This window comes from Eretmochelys imbricata, chromosome 4 (assembly GCF_965152235.1).
Source record: "Eretmochelys imbricata isolate rEreImb1 chromosome 4, rEreImb1.hap1, whole genome shotgun sequence".
NCBI lineage: Eukaryota > Metazoa > Chordata > Testudines > Cheloniidae > Eretmochelys > Eretmochelys imbricata.
The window spans coordinates 36,649,285-36,667,050 of NC_135575.1; the positions used below are offsets into that span (position 1 = coordinate 36,649,285).

Sequence of the window (17,766 nt, forward strand, 5' to 3'; positions counted from 1 at the left end):
ATAGTGCAACATCTACAATAAATATTCTGTAGGACCTATGAAAAATGAATTGCAATAATCCAGCTGAGATGTAATGAAATCATGAATTAATGACTCAGGGTCCTTCTGTGAAAACACTTTTCACAGCTCAGCTGTGTCCTAGAAATGCTGGTGTGATGGGTTCGGTGCGGTGTGATGGGTTCGGTCACAGAGGCCCCCTTAGGACTGTTACCTGATGTGCTGAAACTACCTCTGAGCCCATTTTCCCTGTCAGCTTGGGACGCCAGAACCCTGCCTTGTTGAGCCAGACATGCTAGCCTGCTGCAACACAGATCCAGGGTCTGAACCATATCCCCAAAACTGCAAGCTTTAACTGAAAACCACTCAGCAGGTACTCCTGTCTCCAACACCCAGCTCCAAATGGGATCCAAAGCCCAACTAAATCTGTTTTCCTCTGTATAAACCTTATACAGGGTAAACTCATAAATTGTCTGCCCTCTATAACACTGACAGAGAGACATGCACAGCTGTTTGCTCCCCCAGGTATTAATCACGTACTCTGGGTACAGTAATAAACAAAAGTGATTTTATTAAGTATAAAAAGTAGAATGTAAGTGGGTCCAAGTAATAGCAGACAGAACAAAGTAAATTACCAAGCAAAATAAAACAAAACACGCAAGTCTAAGCCTAATCCATTAAGAAACTGAATACAGGTAAATCTCATCCTTAAGAGATGTTCCAATAAGCTTCTTTCACAGACTAGGCCACTTCCTAGTCTGGGCCCAATCCTTTCCCCTGGTACAGGACTTGTTAGTTCCAGCAGGCGTCTTAGGGGAAAAGCAGGGGATTCCACATGACTGGGAGCCCTTTGTTCTGTTCCTCCCCCTTTTATACCTTTGGCACAAGGCAGGAATCCTTTGTTTCTCTCTGGGTCTGCCCCCCCTCCTTGGGAAAGCACCAGGTTAAAGATGGATTCCAGTATCATGTGCCATGTTCACATAACCTGTGAGACTTCATTACCCACTTGCTGGCACACACTATACAGGAAGGCTTACAAGTAAACAGAGCCATCTACAACCAATTGTCTTAGTTAATGGGGGCCATCAAGATTCCAAACCATTAATGGCCCACACTTTGCATAACTACAATAGGGCCTCAGAATTATATTTCATATTCCTAATTTCAGATACAAGAATGATACATTCATACAAATAGGGTGAACACACTCCATAGATTATACGCTTTGTAATGATACTTTACAAGAGACCTTTTGTATAAAACATATTCCAGTGACATCATATTTACACTTATAAAAATATTTCCATAAACATATGGAGTGCAATGTGGGCATGACATTTTTGTTGTACTATAGCTAAGAAACAAGTTTCAAAGATGACCCCAACTTTACCTTTGTAACAGGATATAAAGTAACTTATCTAGAGGAACTGGCAACTCAAATTAGCTGTGTTCTCTCAGAATTTAACTTCAGGAAATGTTCAAACATCCAGTACTGAATATCATTTAGACACCTAATCAAATCAGAACTTTCTGCCGCAGGTCATTGGAGATGGAAAAATAAATCTCTACGCCAGCATCATAACCACAATGATAGTGGTTAATTGTTACTCATCCTGTACCTGAAATCATGCAGTCGAATGAGAGGAAACAAGAACAGCAAAGGTTCAAAAACTGAACCATATGGAACTTCATCGTAGAACTGAGATGGGTACAGTACATCCAGCTCATGTAATTAAAATATGGGAGCTGAACGAAATAAGACTAAAATAATTTTAGACAGCACCAAAGAATTACTCTTAAGTCTCTCATACTTGAAATGGATCAATAGGCCTGTGAGAGGAAACAAATGCCTACATTCTTAGCAAAACACATGAAAAAAAACACATTTTTGTTGTTTCAAAATGGAAAAAATGTTTTGGGGTTGTAACTGTTGCTATTATAAAACTATTTTTACTGAGAAAATGATATTATAGCAGAGAAATGTTTGAAAACTGGCAACATTTCCAAAGAAAAAAACAAGTCAAATTTCACCCTCCAAAAATGCTGCTGACATTGACAGGTTTCCTGGCCTAGTGGAAGGAGGGAAGCATTAGATGTGAAATATCTTGATTTTAGAAAGGCTTGACAGGATTTGACATTCTCATAAGCAAACCAGGGAAATGTGGTCTAAATGAAATTACTATAGGGCAGGTGCACAACTGGTTGACAGACCGTACTCAGAAGTGGTTATCAATGGTTTACTGTTAAACTGGGAGGATGCATTTAATGGGGTGCCACAGGATCAGTCCTGCATCCGGTACCATTCACTATTTCATTAATGACTTGGATAAGGGAGTGAAAAGCATGCTCATAAAATGTACAGATGGCACAAAGCTGGGAGGGGTTGCTAGCACTTTGGAAGACAGGAGTAGGATTCAAAATGACCACGACAAATTGGAGAATTGGTCTGAAATCAACAAGATGAAATTCAATCAAAGCAAGTGCAATGTACTATACTTAGAAAGAAAGAAAATCAAATCCACAACTAGAAAATGGGGAATAATTAGGCGGTAGAGGTGCCAAAAAGGATTAGGGGGTTATAGTGGATCACAAATTCAATGAGTCAGCAATGTGATTCAGTTGTGCATATCATTCTGGTGTGTGTTAAAAGGAATGTTGTATGTCACACATGGAAGGTAATTATTCCACTCTACTCAGCACCAGTGAGGCCCCAGTTGGAGTATTCTGTGTCCTATTCTGGGCACCGCGCTTTAGGAAAGATGTGAACCAACTGGAGAGTCCAAAAGAGAGCAACAAAAATGATAAGAGGTTTTTCTAAATCTATGAGGAAAGGTTAAAAATATTGGCATGTTTAGTTTTGCAAAAAGGGGAATCCAATAACAGTCTTCAAATATGTTAAGGACTCTTATAAAGAGGCGCTAATTGTTCTCCCTGTCCACTGAAGGCAGGACAAAAAGTAATGAGCTTAATCTGTAGCAATAAAGATTTAGGTTATATATTAGGAAAAACTTTCTAACTATAGGGGTAGTTAAGTCCTAGAATAGGCTTCCAAGGGAAGTTGTGGAATCTCCATCCTTGAAGGCTTTTAAGAACAGGTTGGACAAACACTTGGCAGAGATTGCCTAGGTTTACTTAGTCCTCACCACAGGGGCTAGAATTGATGACCTCTCGAGGTCCCTTTCAGCCCAACATTTCTATTCTAAAATTCACCCTTGACCAAATTAATGAACTCTCATTAAGCTCTCAATAATTTGTGTTTTATTGTTGTTGTTTTTTAGAAGCACAGCTACTTTCCTATTGTAGATGCCACCATACTTCAATGATCTTAGTAAGAAAAGGCACAGTGATAAAGTCTGAAGACTGGCCAACTCATTGCCTGGCAGATAGAATTTCCTATTTTAGTCTAGAACACAGTTTCTCCAATCTCCGTGAAGTGTTAAGATTTCTGATGATGGAGACTGAGTGAGCGAGAAACCCACTTTTTTCTTTAAAAAATGACTTGCATAGGCCTTGAAATTGTCCAGAGAAGTACTCTATCAGATTTTGCTTAGACATCATAGCAAATTCATAGCAGATAAGAACATGGATTATTAAAGGCTCTGACTGGTATAATAAAAGTAATACAATTTCAACAGAAAGCAAGAAAAGCTAAGGAGAAATACTGCATATAAAAAAGAGTATTTCCCTATACTGATGGGAGTCTGTATGCATAAGAGAAGGATCTAACTCTCCCCAATGTTCCTGAAGTTTTGCAGCAGACTTTTCCCTCTCATGCCATGCGTTATTGCCTACAGCAGAACAATTACCTCCCATGTCTTACATGTAACGCTCCTGTTAATACACCTCAAAATGATATTAGCCTTTTTCACAATTGCATCACATTGTTTGTTGGCTCATATTTGTTTTGTGATCTGCATTCCTTTGGGGAACTAGCAAAAGCATTAAACCTACTGGCAAAGATTACAACAGTAGCAACACTGGATTAAGTGTAGCACACTTGGAAGAGAGCAGGGGTGACTGAAGGCCTGCAGGATGGAACTGGAAATTGTGCGTCAAGGAAGAGACACTGAAAACTAGTTTAATCAGAACTCTCCATCACAAGTTTTATTTATTATGCATTCTTTCTCTCCTGAGGCAAGTGGCTCTTTCTTTTTCTGTGAGACTGTATGTCAACATGGAAGCCTCATAATTAGAGTTGGCTAGAAAAGGATAAATGTTAATAATAATAAATGTTGCATTTTTGGAGAGCGGGGGAAGTTAGTCCTGGACTAGGATAAAAAAGTGAAAAATGAACATTTTAATGGGAACAGATTTAAAAAAAAAATCTTTTTTGGGAGAATCAAAATGGAATTGTTTTGCTTCCTAGCTGCCTGCCTGGACAACTCCTGTCCCGTGAAACAAACAGCATCCAGCACAAAGTGAAACCGACAAGAGCCTTCAAGACCAGCTGTGGGAGAGGTGGAGCAAGGGCATTGCAGGTCAGGCCACTAGAGAAGCAAAGAGCCTGGGAGGGAGAAAGTCAGGGTGCCCAGCCTTGGCAGCCTTCCTGGAAGACTTTTGTCAATTTCACTGTCTGCCTGCAGATGGACAGTGACACTGGAATTGGAGAGCCATCAGTTTGCTCTTTCCCCCCATGGAAACTGAATTTTTTCCAGCTAAAATTGATATTTTTGTAGAAAAATTTCAATTTTGCAAAACCAGCATTTTCTGTCAGAAAATCATTCCAATGGAAAAATCCCAACCTGTTCTGCTCAAAATCAACCTTATAATTATATTTTCTTTTCATAAGATGTTGACCTCCTTTCTCCCTCTCCCCCTTTCATCCTATACAGTATAATTGCATCGCGTAATTAAGATGCTCTAGAGCCTACAGCCAGTCCTAGAGAAAGGCATATATCTTAAACTTACTCTAATAGTACCAGTATCCTAGAAATACAGTCTACTGAAGCAAAATTAATATAGTCTTGATATAGTCTTATGGGAATGCTAGAAGGGACATCTAGTCATATGTTTTAGGTACCCTTAATGTTACCTTTTTTTTTAAAAAAAAAAGTCCTTCCTAAGGGTAACCATACATTTTAATATAACTCCACCAGTAACCCAGGCAACTTAAAAACTCAGGATCTCTCTCCCTACCCAACAATTGCCCACCTTTACAGTTTCCTCCCACTTTTCAGCATGCGGGAAAAATGGAGTTTTGCAATGTATCCTGAAGGTCATTGGAACTGGGCTATTTAGATGGTGGAGTGCAAGAAAGAGGCAGCAAATTCCAAAGCAAAATTTTCCCTCCCAGAGAATGCCCTAACAACTGCTTCTTCTTGCTTACACTGATGCACTGCCAGCTCAAGTGCTTCGGCTGATCTCAACTGAGGCAGCATGGCCATGGAGAGAAGTAGGCAGCTAGGTCCTGCCCACCGACAGCTTTAGAAGTCAAACTGACACCTTAAAGCTTCACCCAGAAATCTGCAGGCAGCTGATGCAAATCACAGAGCATGCGGTTAATAGCTTGTCGCAAGATACTCCATTGACCAAGTGGACTAGCATATTTTGTACTAGTTTCAGTTTCTGGATGTTTTAGCCTCATGTTGAGATCATTTACTAAATGTAAAGTACATTTCTCGTGTTCATTCTCCTGAGTGGAGTACATTATTTACGTTCGGAAAACTCTCAATAAAAAAAAGCTTTAAAAACTGTATCAGGTCATCATTACTATATATTTACTTCAACACATGTCAGCGTGGGGCTAATCTACATTGAATGCAATTTAAAAAAAAAATCATCTTGGTGACCTTTTTCAAAAAAAGTTATGAAATCGCACTATACTTTCTCAAATTGGGAATTAAGCTAACACAATGTTACAGAAGACAGCTAACCACTAACGGCTATATTTTATTGGAAACAGAATGGTAATTATGTGCGTTTTGCATCCAAATGGATCCTAAATCACTTTACAAACATCTACCATCTAGGAACTAGTTCACTCATGACTGATATTCAGCCACTTCTGGGCTAAAGTACAGCAAATGCTAACAGGTGCCCGGCAACCCTATGGGTCCAGGTAGGATAGGAGGTAGGGAATGCAGTGCTAATTGAAGCTATCAGGAAACTAAACTTAGCCAGACTGTAAGAACTTAAAAGTAGAATTTAGTCAGGACACTCAGGCGTGTCTTCACTAGGCAAAAGATGATTATTTTAAGAACAGTATTTCCCAAACAGTGGGTCCTAACCCACCACTGAATCACAGAACAGTTCTAGATTGTTTGGCATGTCCAGGGCTGGATTAACCAGTTGATCACTGGGCCCTGGCCTAGGCAAACACATGCTTCTCCCAGTCTAACACAAGAAGAGGCTATAACTGTTGGTGGGGGGCGGGGGTAGAGCCTGTCCTGCACTCACCCTGGAGCAGTGGCATCTGTCCCATGGGGCTGGACTTGGCTCTCCACTCTGGGTGTTGTGACCTGGTGCATGCAGTCACAGTGCCATTCAGGTTTGGTCTGGCCACCCCTATGACCTTGTGCACCAGGTCCCAATACCACTTGCTCAAATTTGACCTGGCTGTCCCTCAATGATGAAGGGATGGCTTGGCCAAACCTGAGTGAAGAGTGGGCCAGACCTGGACTGGGGAGCTCGCCCAGCCACATGGGACAGGAGCTGCCACTGTCGGGTGAGTGTGGGGTGGTATTGCTCTCCATTCTCCCACCCCCTGGAGCCTCCCTGGATTAGGGTTGCAGTGCCGGAGCAGAGGGTGCATATATGTAACTATGCAACGGTGAGTCACAAACAAAAGACAAAACGCAGTGGTGGGTCACCTTAGTAAAGGGTTTGGGAAACACTGTTTAAGACCATCTTAGCTAGCATGTTCAAAACAACAGGTTATAAAGCTCTAGTGCAGACAAGGCACAGGCAAGCACAGGCTAGCTAGTTGAGTCCATCTAAAGTACACCTTGCCCTCTCTAAACTAGATGTTAGACTGTTAGTCAAAACTTGCCAACATTTAAAAAAACAAACCCACACCATGGGGTTATTGTAGTGAAGACAAACCCTCAAACTAACAGTCTGTGACATAATTTGCAAACCAGCCACAGTGTTCTACTGACATCTCTGCTCACTTTGCAAACCTGAATCGTGGGTTTGTGAACTGCTATAATGAATAATCCATGGAGTTCGAAATATATGCAGCTATCAGTGGCCTTTGATATTGGTTTACAAATTGTTTTCATGCTACATAGTGAATTATAACACGTTCCATATAAACACTGAAATCTGTGATACTCGGAATTCCCTAGTTTCTCTGTACATTAGCTGACTGTGGTTGGTGAATTGAGTTGGTACTATGTGTACCATGGTATTTGATGGTACTCTTATCCTCCCTTGCATTCACAAATTCTGGAAGGGATATTAGGGGAAAGCTGTCATTAAGATCAGTCAGACTCACGGCTGGGTCATATAGGTGACAAATGGCCTGCCTTTGCTCTCAGTGAGAGTTTCGCTACTGACTTGAATGGGGCAAGATCAAGCTCTGAGGAGATAGGTCACAGTAGAGTAAGATTATTTCCCACCTCCTCTTATCCTCCCTTGCATTCACAAATTATTTATTTTACTTTCTTGGAATAACCCAAGGGCCAGATTCTGATCTCAGTACACCAGTGTAACTTCACTAATGTCAACAAATTTATTTCAGATTTACGCCAGGGTAACATATCAAAATCATGGCCTAAGGATTCTACTAACACAACCATATAAATGTAATACTAACTATAAACAGGAACAAGGACAGGAACAGGAACGTAATTGGCTTATTTCATTTTGTAATTTAGATCACTAGGAAAGTTTGGCTGTCACAATAATACAAAGTAATTTTCTGATTTAATTACTTCCCTCCTTACTCTTGAAGAGATTGGCTATTAGTTTCCTCCTCTTAAGATGCATGTGATGTGACAGGCAAAACAGAACTATTTTGGGGTGGGGGGAGGTTGGAGGACTCAAAGACATTAAATGACACAACTAAAGAAATACTTCTTCAGGTGCAGCTTTTTGTCATCTTGATGCTCTTGTTATGGCTGTATCTCTTTTAACCAGTAAACAAACTAATACAAAAAATTCCTTGCTGTTTAAAAAAGGCCTACCTGAAGACTGCAAGGCTCAGGGACCAGAGCACTAGTGGTTTCCTCAGTTCAAATTTTGCTCGTTTGTTCATTAGGTGCCGGCCACCAAATATAAAGGCAGCATATAGAGCTGAAAACAGAAAAGATTTCTTCCTGTAAAAAAAGCGAAGAAAAAAATCCCCATAAAATATTTATCATTCATCAATTGTACACAGTGTTTTCTCATCTTTAGATGATTGACAAGAACTTGTCACTTTCCTTGCTAAAAATAAAACAATTCCCATTTGAACACACTTCTGCTACTAATTTGAATAGTCAAATGTACATGAGCATAAATCCAGATTCTGAAGTTCCTACTCGGGGCAAAATTCCAATTGACTCAATTGGAACTTTCCTGAGTAAATACTGCAAGCTTTGGCTTGTATTGCAGATATTTTCTCCCCCTACTCAGGAACGTTTTCCTTTAGTGAAGGAAAACATATGGCACATGGCCAATTTGGTCCTCTGCCCATGCATGTAGTTCTAAAAATCAATATTCATTTCATATCTGAACCAACTGATCAGGTTTAATGGTTCATTCAACATGTTCAATTGATATAGCGCTGCCTGCATGTTTCATGCTTAACATGCAGTAGTCTCTCATTGATTCCTCAAATAAGAATGTTGACTATCTTAACAAAACAAAATTTGAAGAGGCTCCTAAAAGATGGGAACATCTGGCTAAAGGGCAACAGTTCTATTAATCAGTGGTCATACTGTTTTGATTTTTATAGTTCATGAGAAGCAATTTGGGTGCAGTGCAGGGTTATTCTCTGTGGAGAAGTCTTATGAGTGTGCTGAAATGGTCATATACTACTTTGCTAATGAACTGAACTACAAAGCAAGCATCACTTGAAAATGCCTGTAATGATACATCAGGATATATATTTCCATCAGCCAGCATTTGAACCTCATTCTTATAATTCACTAAGGCTCAACTATAGCAGGTCCAAAAAGGATTAAATTTGGGACCCCTTTCTACGCACACAAGAGATTCTGATAGACACTTGTAACAAGTGTCTATCTGCCAAATTAATAATGAGGCACAACATTACTAATGTCCTAACTGTATAGATATATATTTAGGAGCAGATTTTTGGACGAAGTGTGTAATTGCAAACAAAGGGAAAATGAGTAATCATAAATATCAATGGACTAGATAAACCCAGCTGCAGCAGATTGCTCTTTGCTGTAGTAGTACAAAGTCAGCCAGTTTCATCTAAGCCTTAATGACTGATAAACAAAACATAAATATCACATAGCAATGAAAGCCAAATAGCGATATGAGCCCAAAGACATCGCATTAAGACTTGGACAACATAGGACTTTCATGTGTTCTAAAAAAGTATGTTTCTCTTGACACAGTTAATGCAACATGTAACAAATCATCAACTGGAATGAAAAAGCAATTAATAGTATTGCATGCAGAGTTATGCTGATGTATCGACAGCTCTGCTGTACCTCAAGTCACCCTCCCCAGCTGAAAATATCCATGTCTGGCCTGGCACTGGAGTTACCTATGTTAACTTCAGTGTCCCTGGGGATAAGAACACTTGTGAATCAACTCAGGATCTCAAAGATTCCATGACAAGCATAGGACTGTCCTCCCTTGAAGAACACACTGAGACTGAGAATCACTGGGTTGGCCATTACAACAGCATGTTTATCATCAGCACTATGCTTTTTTTTCCAATCAGACCGGGATGGTACCGCTGTGCGCTTCCCTGAGATGAGGCATGGATGGCCTACTGAGATGAGGCACTGATGAAGATGAGTTGGTTGAATTTCACTCCAGGCTCGATGGAGGTGACACTGATGGGCATGGAAAGCTTCTAAATAAATTGGATGAGGTGGTGTGTGCTCCCTCTGTACAGGGTATACTCGCCCTTTGTCTATGAGATTCACACCTCAGAGGTTGTTTGGACCCTAACTTCCTCTGGACTAGAATCACACTGTTTTACATATATGCTTGTCTAGGGAGTTGCCACCTTTTTTCTTAGCTATGGTCTTGCTCATATAGTTATCCATACCTTCATCATCTCTATGCCAGACTAGAGCGATGCACTCTACCTGGGGCCACCCAACAGGGAATCTTCAGCTGGGGCAAAACTCAGCAACCTGCTTAATTAGCAATGAAAGCTGCATTGAGCACATTATACCCGTTCTCTGTATATCCTACTGGCTTTGTAATTGCTTCCGAGTGGGATTTTCAAACCCCCTCCCCGCTCTGGGGGAGGAATCAGACACCTCAGCTGGGCATCCAAATCTCCTAGACAGTTTTGAAAATCTGAGTCTCTACGCATATAGTTTTAGGGTTAGTGCTGATCTATAAAACCATGCATGCTGAGCATCCTGGCTGCTTTAATCTGTCTCTCTCCCTGATGTATATATCCTCCTAAGAGCTGAGATCAGCCAAGGTGTTTTTGATAACAGTGTTTGAATTCTGCGTGGCCTGGAGGCAAGTCATTTTCTCTGGAGTGTTCATCACTCTGGAACTGATCCCTATTCTGCTTTACCACTGTTCAAGTTTGTTGAACTTAAGAGCAAGGTGTTAGAGACTCTGTGTTTGCTCAGACTTTTCCCTGAGATCAACTCAATAAAGCAAGTGTTTGATTTAAAGGATGATTCTGGAAAGGTCTGGGAAGAATTGCTTTGACTTTGTGTATTTTATAATGCATTATGGAATAAAGATCTGAGGGATTCTCTTTTGATTCTTTCAGCTGTTGGCAGTATGTTGTTAAAGGTCTTATAAATGATGATATATTAATGTAAATGCAGCCAGAGGCTTAGACAATGGGCTATTAAAATAAATAAAAATATATTGGAAGTGCTGAAGAATGTGATATCTAACTATGTGCATAGAGGACCCTCTCTGTTTGTTCTTCTCTAGCTGCTAATTCTGTATCTAATGCTGAATCTCCACAGGGAAGGTGTGATGGGGTGTCTGCCCCACACTGGCAGTAGAGGGGTTAAAGCAGCCCTGGGGAGGCTGCGGATGCAGCCAATCAGGAAAGGGCTTCTAGAGACAGCCAATCGGGAGAAGGGTTAGAGAGACAGCCAATCGGGGCCAGGCTGGGCCATATAAGAAGGGCTGCTGAACAGAGATGCTTCAGTCACTCCCTGGAGTTTGAGGAAGGAGGTTTGGATGCCTTGAAGGAGGGAGAAGAGACAGCACTATGGCTAGAGCAGCACTGGGTGGGTCAGAGGCACATGAGTGAGCTCCCGGGTGCCAGACGGGGGCCCTGATACAAGGGCAGAGAAGGTGTTACGGCTGCGAGGAAATGGCCCAGGGAAACAGGTGGCCGGGGTTTGAGGTGACGCAGTGCGTGACTGCAGGGCCCCCCCTGCTTTGGTCCCAGTTGCCACTGATGCAGGTGGCTAGACCCTGGACTGCAGCCTGCCACTGAGGCAAGTGGCTGGACAGAGGACTGCTGGCTCCATACAGAAGGGGGGGAAGGGAGAGAACTGAGCGGGACACAGCCAGAGGGCTGTGTTCAGAAGAGGACGCTGCAGTCCTGAGAGCAATAAGCGATGACAAAAAGCGATGGCAGCGAGATGCTACTAGATGAAGGCGCACTGGTTAACCAGAGCTAATTCCCAGGACAGCCAGCAAGCAAGAGCCAGCAAGAGGTGCTGCAGTGGTGAATTGTATCTCGTTGCAGAAGAAAATTAAATGAATCCCAATGGAATATCTAATATGTCAAAGCGATCATGGGTCAATATTTTATTTAGGTATCTAAAGATATATATAGCTGCCTAGGCACTTTTAAAAATCCCACTAGGTGCCTCTCTGCATATTTAGGTATGTAAATTAATACCTTTGGAAATCTGGGACTATGTTCCTTCCTTAATAAAGACGACATAATGCAGTTTCAATGCTTCTTCTTAATGTTAACAGTCAGGAAAGAAATATAAATATCCCCTTTCATAGGCAAGATAACATTTATTTACCCAAATGGCATTTCACTTAGGCTCTTATTAATGAAAACATTGCTTTGTGTTAAGTCCAACCAAGTAGGTCAGTACTGTAATTATATTACACTAATTGGAATTGCTACATTTTAGGTCACTTCACCAGCTTTTTAATGAGTTCCATATTTCTTATTTAAATGGTACAGTATCTGTATAAGACTTCCCCCTGGTGCTGACAAATACTAGGGAAGTTGACTGTATTGGACATGTGTACTGCACAGAACAGTTTTAAATTAAAAGGGGCACAATAGTACAGCCTTGAGGTCAGGAAAGGTACTGTATATAAAGCAGTCTGATATTGAAAGTATCCCTTCTCTCTTTTGGAGATAAAAAAAAATAACCATTCACTTTTTCTATTTTTCCCTTATGGAATAACTGTATTCGGGAGACTGTACTGGAGGAGTACAGGTGATTGGTTATTGGGCTGCAGAGCCTTCCACACTAAGATTATTGGCCAATATCATTAATGACCAGAAGTTATTTTGTAATGTTTGTAGAATGGTCTGTTTGAAATGTTGGTAGTCTCAGTCCAGTTCTTAATGAACAGATATAAAGCAATGGTAATCAAATACTGCTCAGTTTTTACTGCAATAGTTCTAGCCAGCATGACACTAGTAACACAGAAGTAATTCTATAGACAGAGTTCTAGGACACTGTAATACGATTGTAATATAAGGATAAAATCCCTGATGACAATCTAAACACAACAGAACAATAAAGCAACATTAAGACTTGAAGCTCAAAACCCAAAAAAGTAAGTCAGTAGCAAAGTTTCACATCTAATAATCTCAGCATTAGCACATTCATATGTCTTCCTTCAATTCTGTTCTCTAGGGATAACACAGTAGACATAAAAAAGACAAGGCTGCCAAGTCCCCCACATTTTGCAGGAGTTCCTGCTTCTCACAGTTGTCTTCCACCTTCCTACATTTCCAGTCTTCAGGGATTAAACACTATCGGTACCGAGTGCTCTGCACTCTTTGTTAAGCCTCTGAAAATTGCCTGCTGTCTCACAGTCAGAGTGGAAGAATCTTCCTAAAGTCTGTATGGAGCACTATGCTCAGTATGGGGGTTGCTAGAGGGAGGAAGATAATGTGTGGACTTGCAGGCTGAAAATGTGTGGGAGGTCTTCTGGAAATCAAGAGCAGAGGAAGGGAAACCTTAGCATGGCAGAAAGGAAATTGGAAAGGGAAGGGTTGTAAGAGAAGATGGACAGAAATGGGTGACAAGTGGAAGACAAATGGAGGAGGGAAGGAGACTATGATGACTATAGAAAAAGAGAAAAGGATGTTGGCAGAAAAGAGAAGGAAGTGAAGGTGAGAAAACAGAAGGGAAGGAGAAATGAAGTATAATAACAGAGGGAGGAAAAGTACAGTGAGAACAGGAGATAGAAAACCGCAAAAGGAAAGGATTAAAAATTGAGAAAGAGGCAGAGACTGAAGGAAACAAAGAAAGATGGAGAAAATCCACCCCACCAGAAACAGTGCTTCTTGTCAGTCACAGACAGGAAGTGTTCCCTCCAGGAAAGCCAATTCAGGCATCAAGAAGTAGCAGGGAGAGACTGAGTCACCTGGCCTAAGGTAGGAAAACAAAAGAAAGTAAACAAGACAAAAGGTACCGAGTGATAAATCTTCCTCCTCTTTCCCCTGCCCCTCCCCCGAAAATGTAATTTGTAAAATACTGAAGTGTTTTTTTAGGTCAAATATTCTTGCTGGTGAAATGAAAAATAAGCGTTTTTCCTCTGTCAGAATGAGCCTTCCACAGAAAAAGGCTATGGCTATTTTAAACTACTATACAGCACATCTATGTGCTCATTTTACAAGCAGCCTGTTCTTGGTAACTCAGGTAATGTTACTTTCTGCAAGATGCCAATTTACAATTGCAAATTCTGTTCATATAAAAAGGTGTGAAACCATTCCTAATCACCTTAACATTTGCACTTCTGAAATACCAACAGAGCAAAACCTTGTTCTAGCTTCACAGATATGAGAAAAATCACTGAGGACATGTTCACTGTACAGATTTGTCAGCTTTATATAATAAATAGTAATGATAACGCTGGAATGTAAATATGCAATTCTGCAACTATTTCTTCCACACCCTACAGTACTTAAGAATTTTAAAGGAGGGAAATATGTCAGAAGACGAATCTTATATGCGCGTCAATGTAATGTGGTTTATGCCTACAGCAAAATGTCCCATGACATTTATATTTAGAGCAGTGACAATGAAAGTCACTCATGTGGGAAAGTGCACTCATTAATGAGATTCTTCCAAGTAACACGCTACCAGGGAAATACAATGCAAACAGCAGTCAGCTTCACAATGTTCCCCCATTTGCTAGATTTCTAATAGAAATTGGCTTTCAAAATGCTTGTGTGACAGGGTACGATCTGGACTGATGAACCTAGGGTGCTGTTTACAGTGCTTTGAGCTACCATTCCTGGTCTGCTCACAAACAGCCTTCAGCATGTAAATTAATCCCAGTTATATTGTCTGAGTGCTATAGCCGGACAGTTTTGAATTACACTGCAGAGCAACACCAGCAAAATTCCCAGTCTTTCCCCCAGAAACGTGCAGCTTGAACTGCCCAGGTCTCTCCTGGACAATAAAATTTGGATAAAGTTTGTCATTTTATTAAAAGAAAGTGATATGTACAAACCCTGTTATCCCAAATGGTGTTTCCCAAACACACTGGTTTAGATAAAACAATAAAACAAATGTGTTAACTACACAGATAGGTTTTAAGGGATTACAAGTAACGAGGCATAAAAGTCAGGATTAATTACAAGAAAAAAGTAAAATGCAACTGATGCCCAACTTAACAAGATAGTGATTTCAAAGCAAAGTCTCTCTCACCACATGTTTCAGCAGTCTTACCAGCTGAATTCCTTTCAGTCAGGATCCCTCCCGCAGGGCAATGCTACTTCCTTTGTTCTTCACATGTTGTCAATGCCATGGGTACAGAGGAAGGGAGAGATCACTTGGGGCATCTGTTCTCTCTTCTTATAGTTCATTCTCTTCTTTGAGAATCCTCTCCAGCTGAGGTTCAGGAGACAAAGTCTGTGTGGACTCACCCACATCCTTTCCTGCCAAAAATGGCCACTTAACAAGGTGATGGTCCATTTGATTTTGTTGACAGCTGGCTGAGGTGTTGGCTAGCCTTTTGTCTCTGGAGAACTGGTTTGTGACTGCTTTCCAGACTTGTGACATGTTTTAGTAATATCATATAGTAGATTCTGATAACTTTACATACAGTGTTACCACACATACTTTACCAGGGCCATAATGATCAGCAAATTATGATTTTTCAAATGAAACCTCACAGGCATACTTTGTACAAGGTTTATCATAGTTCTACAAAAAGGGTGAACATAGGGGTACAGACTGTCACAGGTAGGTAGCTATTTAAAACACATAAGACAAATCTGTCTTTCAATATCAAGATATCAGCAATATTTTGATAAACATTTAATTGGACAGGATGTTCAATAGTAAGAGCTTGATTACCCTCTCAAATCAATGTAATTCCACTGAAGTGTATGAAGTTACTCCTGGTTTACACCAGTGTGAAAATGAAATCAGGCCCTTGGTATAAGACACAATATGTACCTTGACGGTGATACCCAGTTCTAAACACTGGAGTTGTATTATTTTTTCTATTACTTGCACAGGATCCACAGCATTTTAGACTTTGTAAACATCACTCTGTCTGTGTCTCGACTAGTGTGCAGTTTAAATAGACACCATACACATGCAGAGTAAATGTGCAGTGGAATGTGGCTCACCTCTTATAGCTCCCGATTATTATATATGATAAACTTTTCATTATTTAAAAGAGGATATTAATGATCAAGTTTGCAGAACATACATTTTGTAGAAAGATTAGCAATAATTAAGTCTGCATTATGGAAAGAATATAGCAAATATGGTTAGGGATTAAAAATAATCATTCTTGCTTTCTCTTTTTAGTGTGCAGATGCTAATGGAAATTAAGAGAAGGAACAGAACTTTACCACCACATATGAAATTCAAGTGAAAGGATCTAATTATGAATTCACAAAGATCAGGACACCACAATAAAAATCATGACCATCACTCCTGCCCCAGATTTTTAAATGGAATAAGTTACTTCCCTACAGTCTCAGAAGTTAGTGCAGATAACCAACTGAATTAGGAAACAATTCACTAAGTACATTCCAAGATACTCTGTTGTAACAGGTTTCAGAGGGGTAGCCGTGTTAGTCTGTATCAGCAAAAACAACGAAGCGTCCTTGTGGCACCTTAGAGACTAACGAATTTATTTCCCCACTTCATCAGATGACTCCTCGTTCTATTTTAACAGCTAGTTTGCCATGGGTTAGTTATTACTAAACGCAAATCAGTTGCATCTTTGGATTTGTCCCAATTTTCCTATTTGTTCTTAAATGACTTTTTAAAACCTGATCTCATATATCAAAGCCTCAGACCTCTGTGAGGTTGAAGTTAGGTGTACACTTCACACTGCTGGCGGCAGCATGTAGTATATATATAGTACACACAGCAGTGAAAAGCAAGCTGTGCCCACACTGCGCTATGTAGATACATGTGTCAGTGAAAGACTCTGGTAGCGGGGAAAGTCTTCAGCCGCTCTTCACTGCTGGAGCCTTTCATTACATGGAGGAAAGGCTCTGGCAGAGGGAGGCAGTGGGGAAACCTTCTGTGGCAGGGAAGGGCTCCAGTAGCAAGTAGTGGGACACTACCCTGCTAAAAACAACAGTGTAAACAGAGGCATGGCTTGGGCAAGATGAGAGCCGTGTAGAATAAGTACTCGCGTACATACCAACAGCCATCAGGCATGTTTCTACTTGACTCACCAACTCCACACTGCTATTTATACCCATGTGAGGGCACTTACGTGCAAATGTAAACTGGATATTGCCAAAAGAAGCGTGCAGTGTAGATGTCCCTTGGACTACCAAAGTTTGATAGAAACACTATTTATACAAGTTGCAGAGCACTGGATAATGGGTCCGTGTCTTCTTCCAGTTATGGGTTTGATTCTGATCTCATAGTCTTTGGTATAAATCCTTAAGAAACCAGGTTTTTGTACAGTTACTTGGGATTTTCACCCGTGTAACTAAGAACAGAATCTGGGCCCATCTGTTCATTTCTGGTAACCCATAAAACAATGAACATCCCTGCAATATTAGAGTTCAGAATGCAAAGAAATTTAGTCACACATAGTTCCCATTTAAGTTAACAGGAATTTGTGACGCTAAATCTTTGTACATTACACTGAGAATTTACCCTGCATCTTACACCAAGACTCCCTGTTATAAAAGAGGCAGTGGTGATAAACATTATTTCTCCTTGGACATATTATTGCATTCTCAGGACATTGCTGGCATTGTCTCCCCATCATCATAGGGCTGGCACAAAGTAGAACGCCAGCAAGGAAGATAATGTAGGTCTGTCAAGGTTCATCCCCCACTCTGAACTCTAGGGTACAGATGTGGGGACCTGCATGAAAACCTCCTAAGCTTACTTTTACCAGCTTAGGTTAAAACTTCCCCAAGGTACAAATTAATTTTATCCTTTGTCCTTGGAATATCCACTGCCACCACCAAACTCTAACTGGGTTTACTGGGAAACGTAGTTTGGACACGTCTTT

The 17,766-nt window shown here is 40.6% G+C and overlaps 1 protein-coding gene across 1 annotated transcript in view; it reads right to left on the reverse strand.

Annotated features, from left to right (window-relative positions):
• Positions 1-17,766, reverse strand: part of ELOVL6 (ELOVL fatty acid elongase 6) — a 120,259-nt gene that overhangs the window by 30,832 nt on the left and 71,661 nt on the right. Inside the window, exon 2 of the mRNA XM_077814405.1 lies at positions 8,124-8,255. Within this exon, the coding sequence (XP_077670531.1) occupies positions 8,124-8,255 (132 nt within the window). The remainder of the gene's footprint in view (positions 1-8,123; positions 8,256-17,766) is intronic.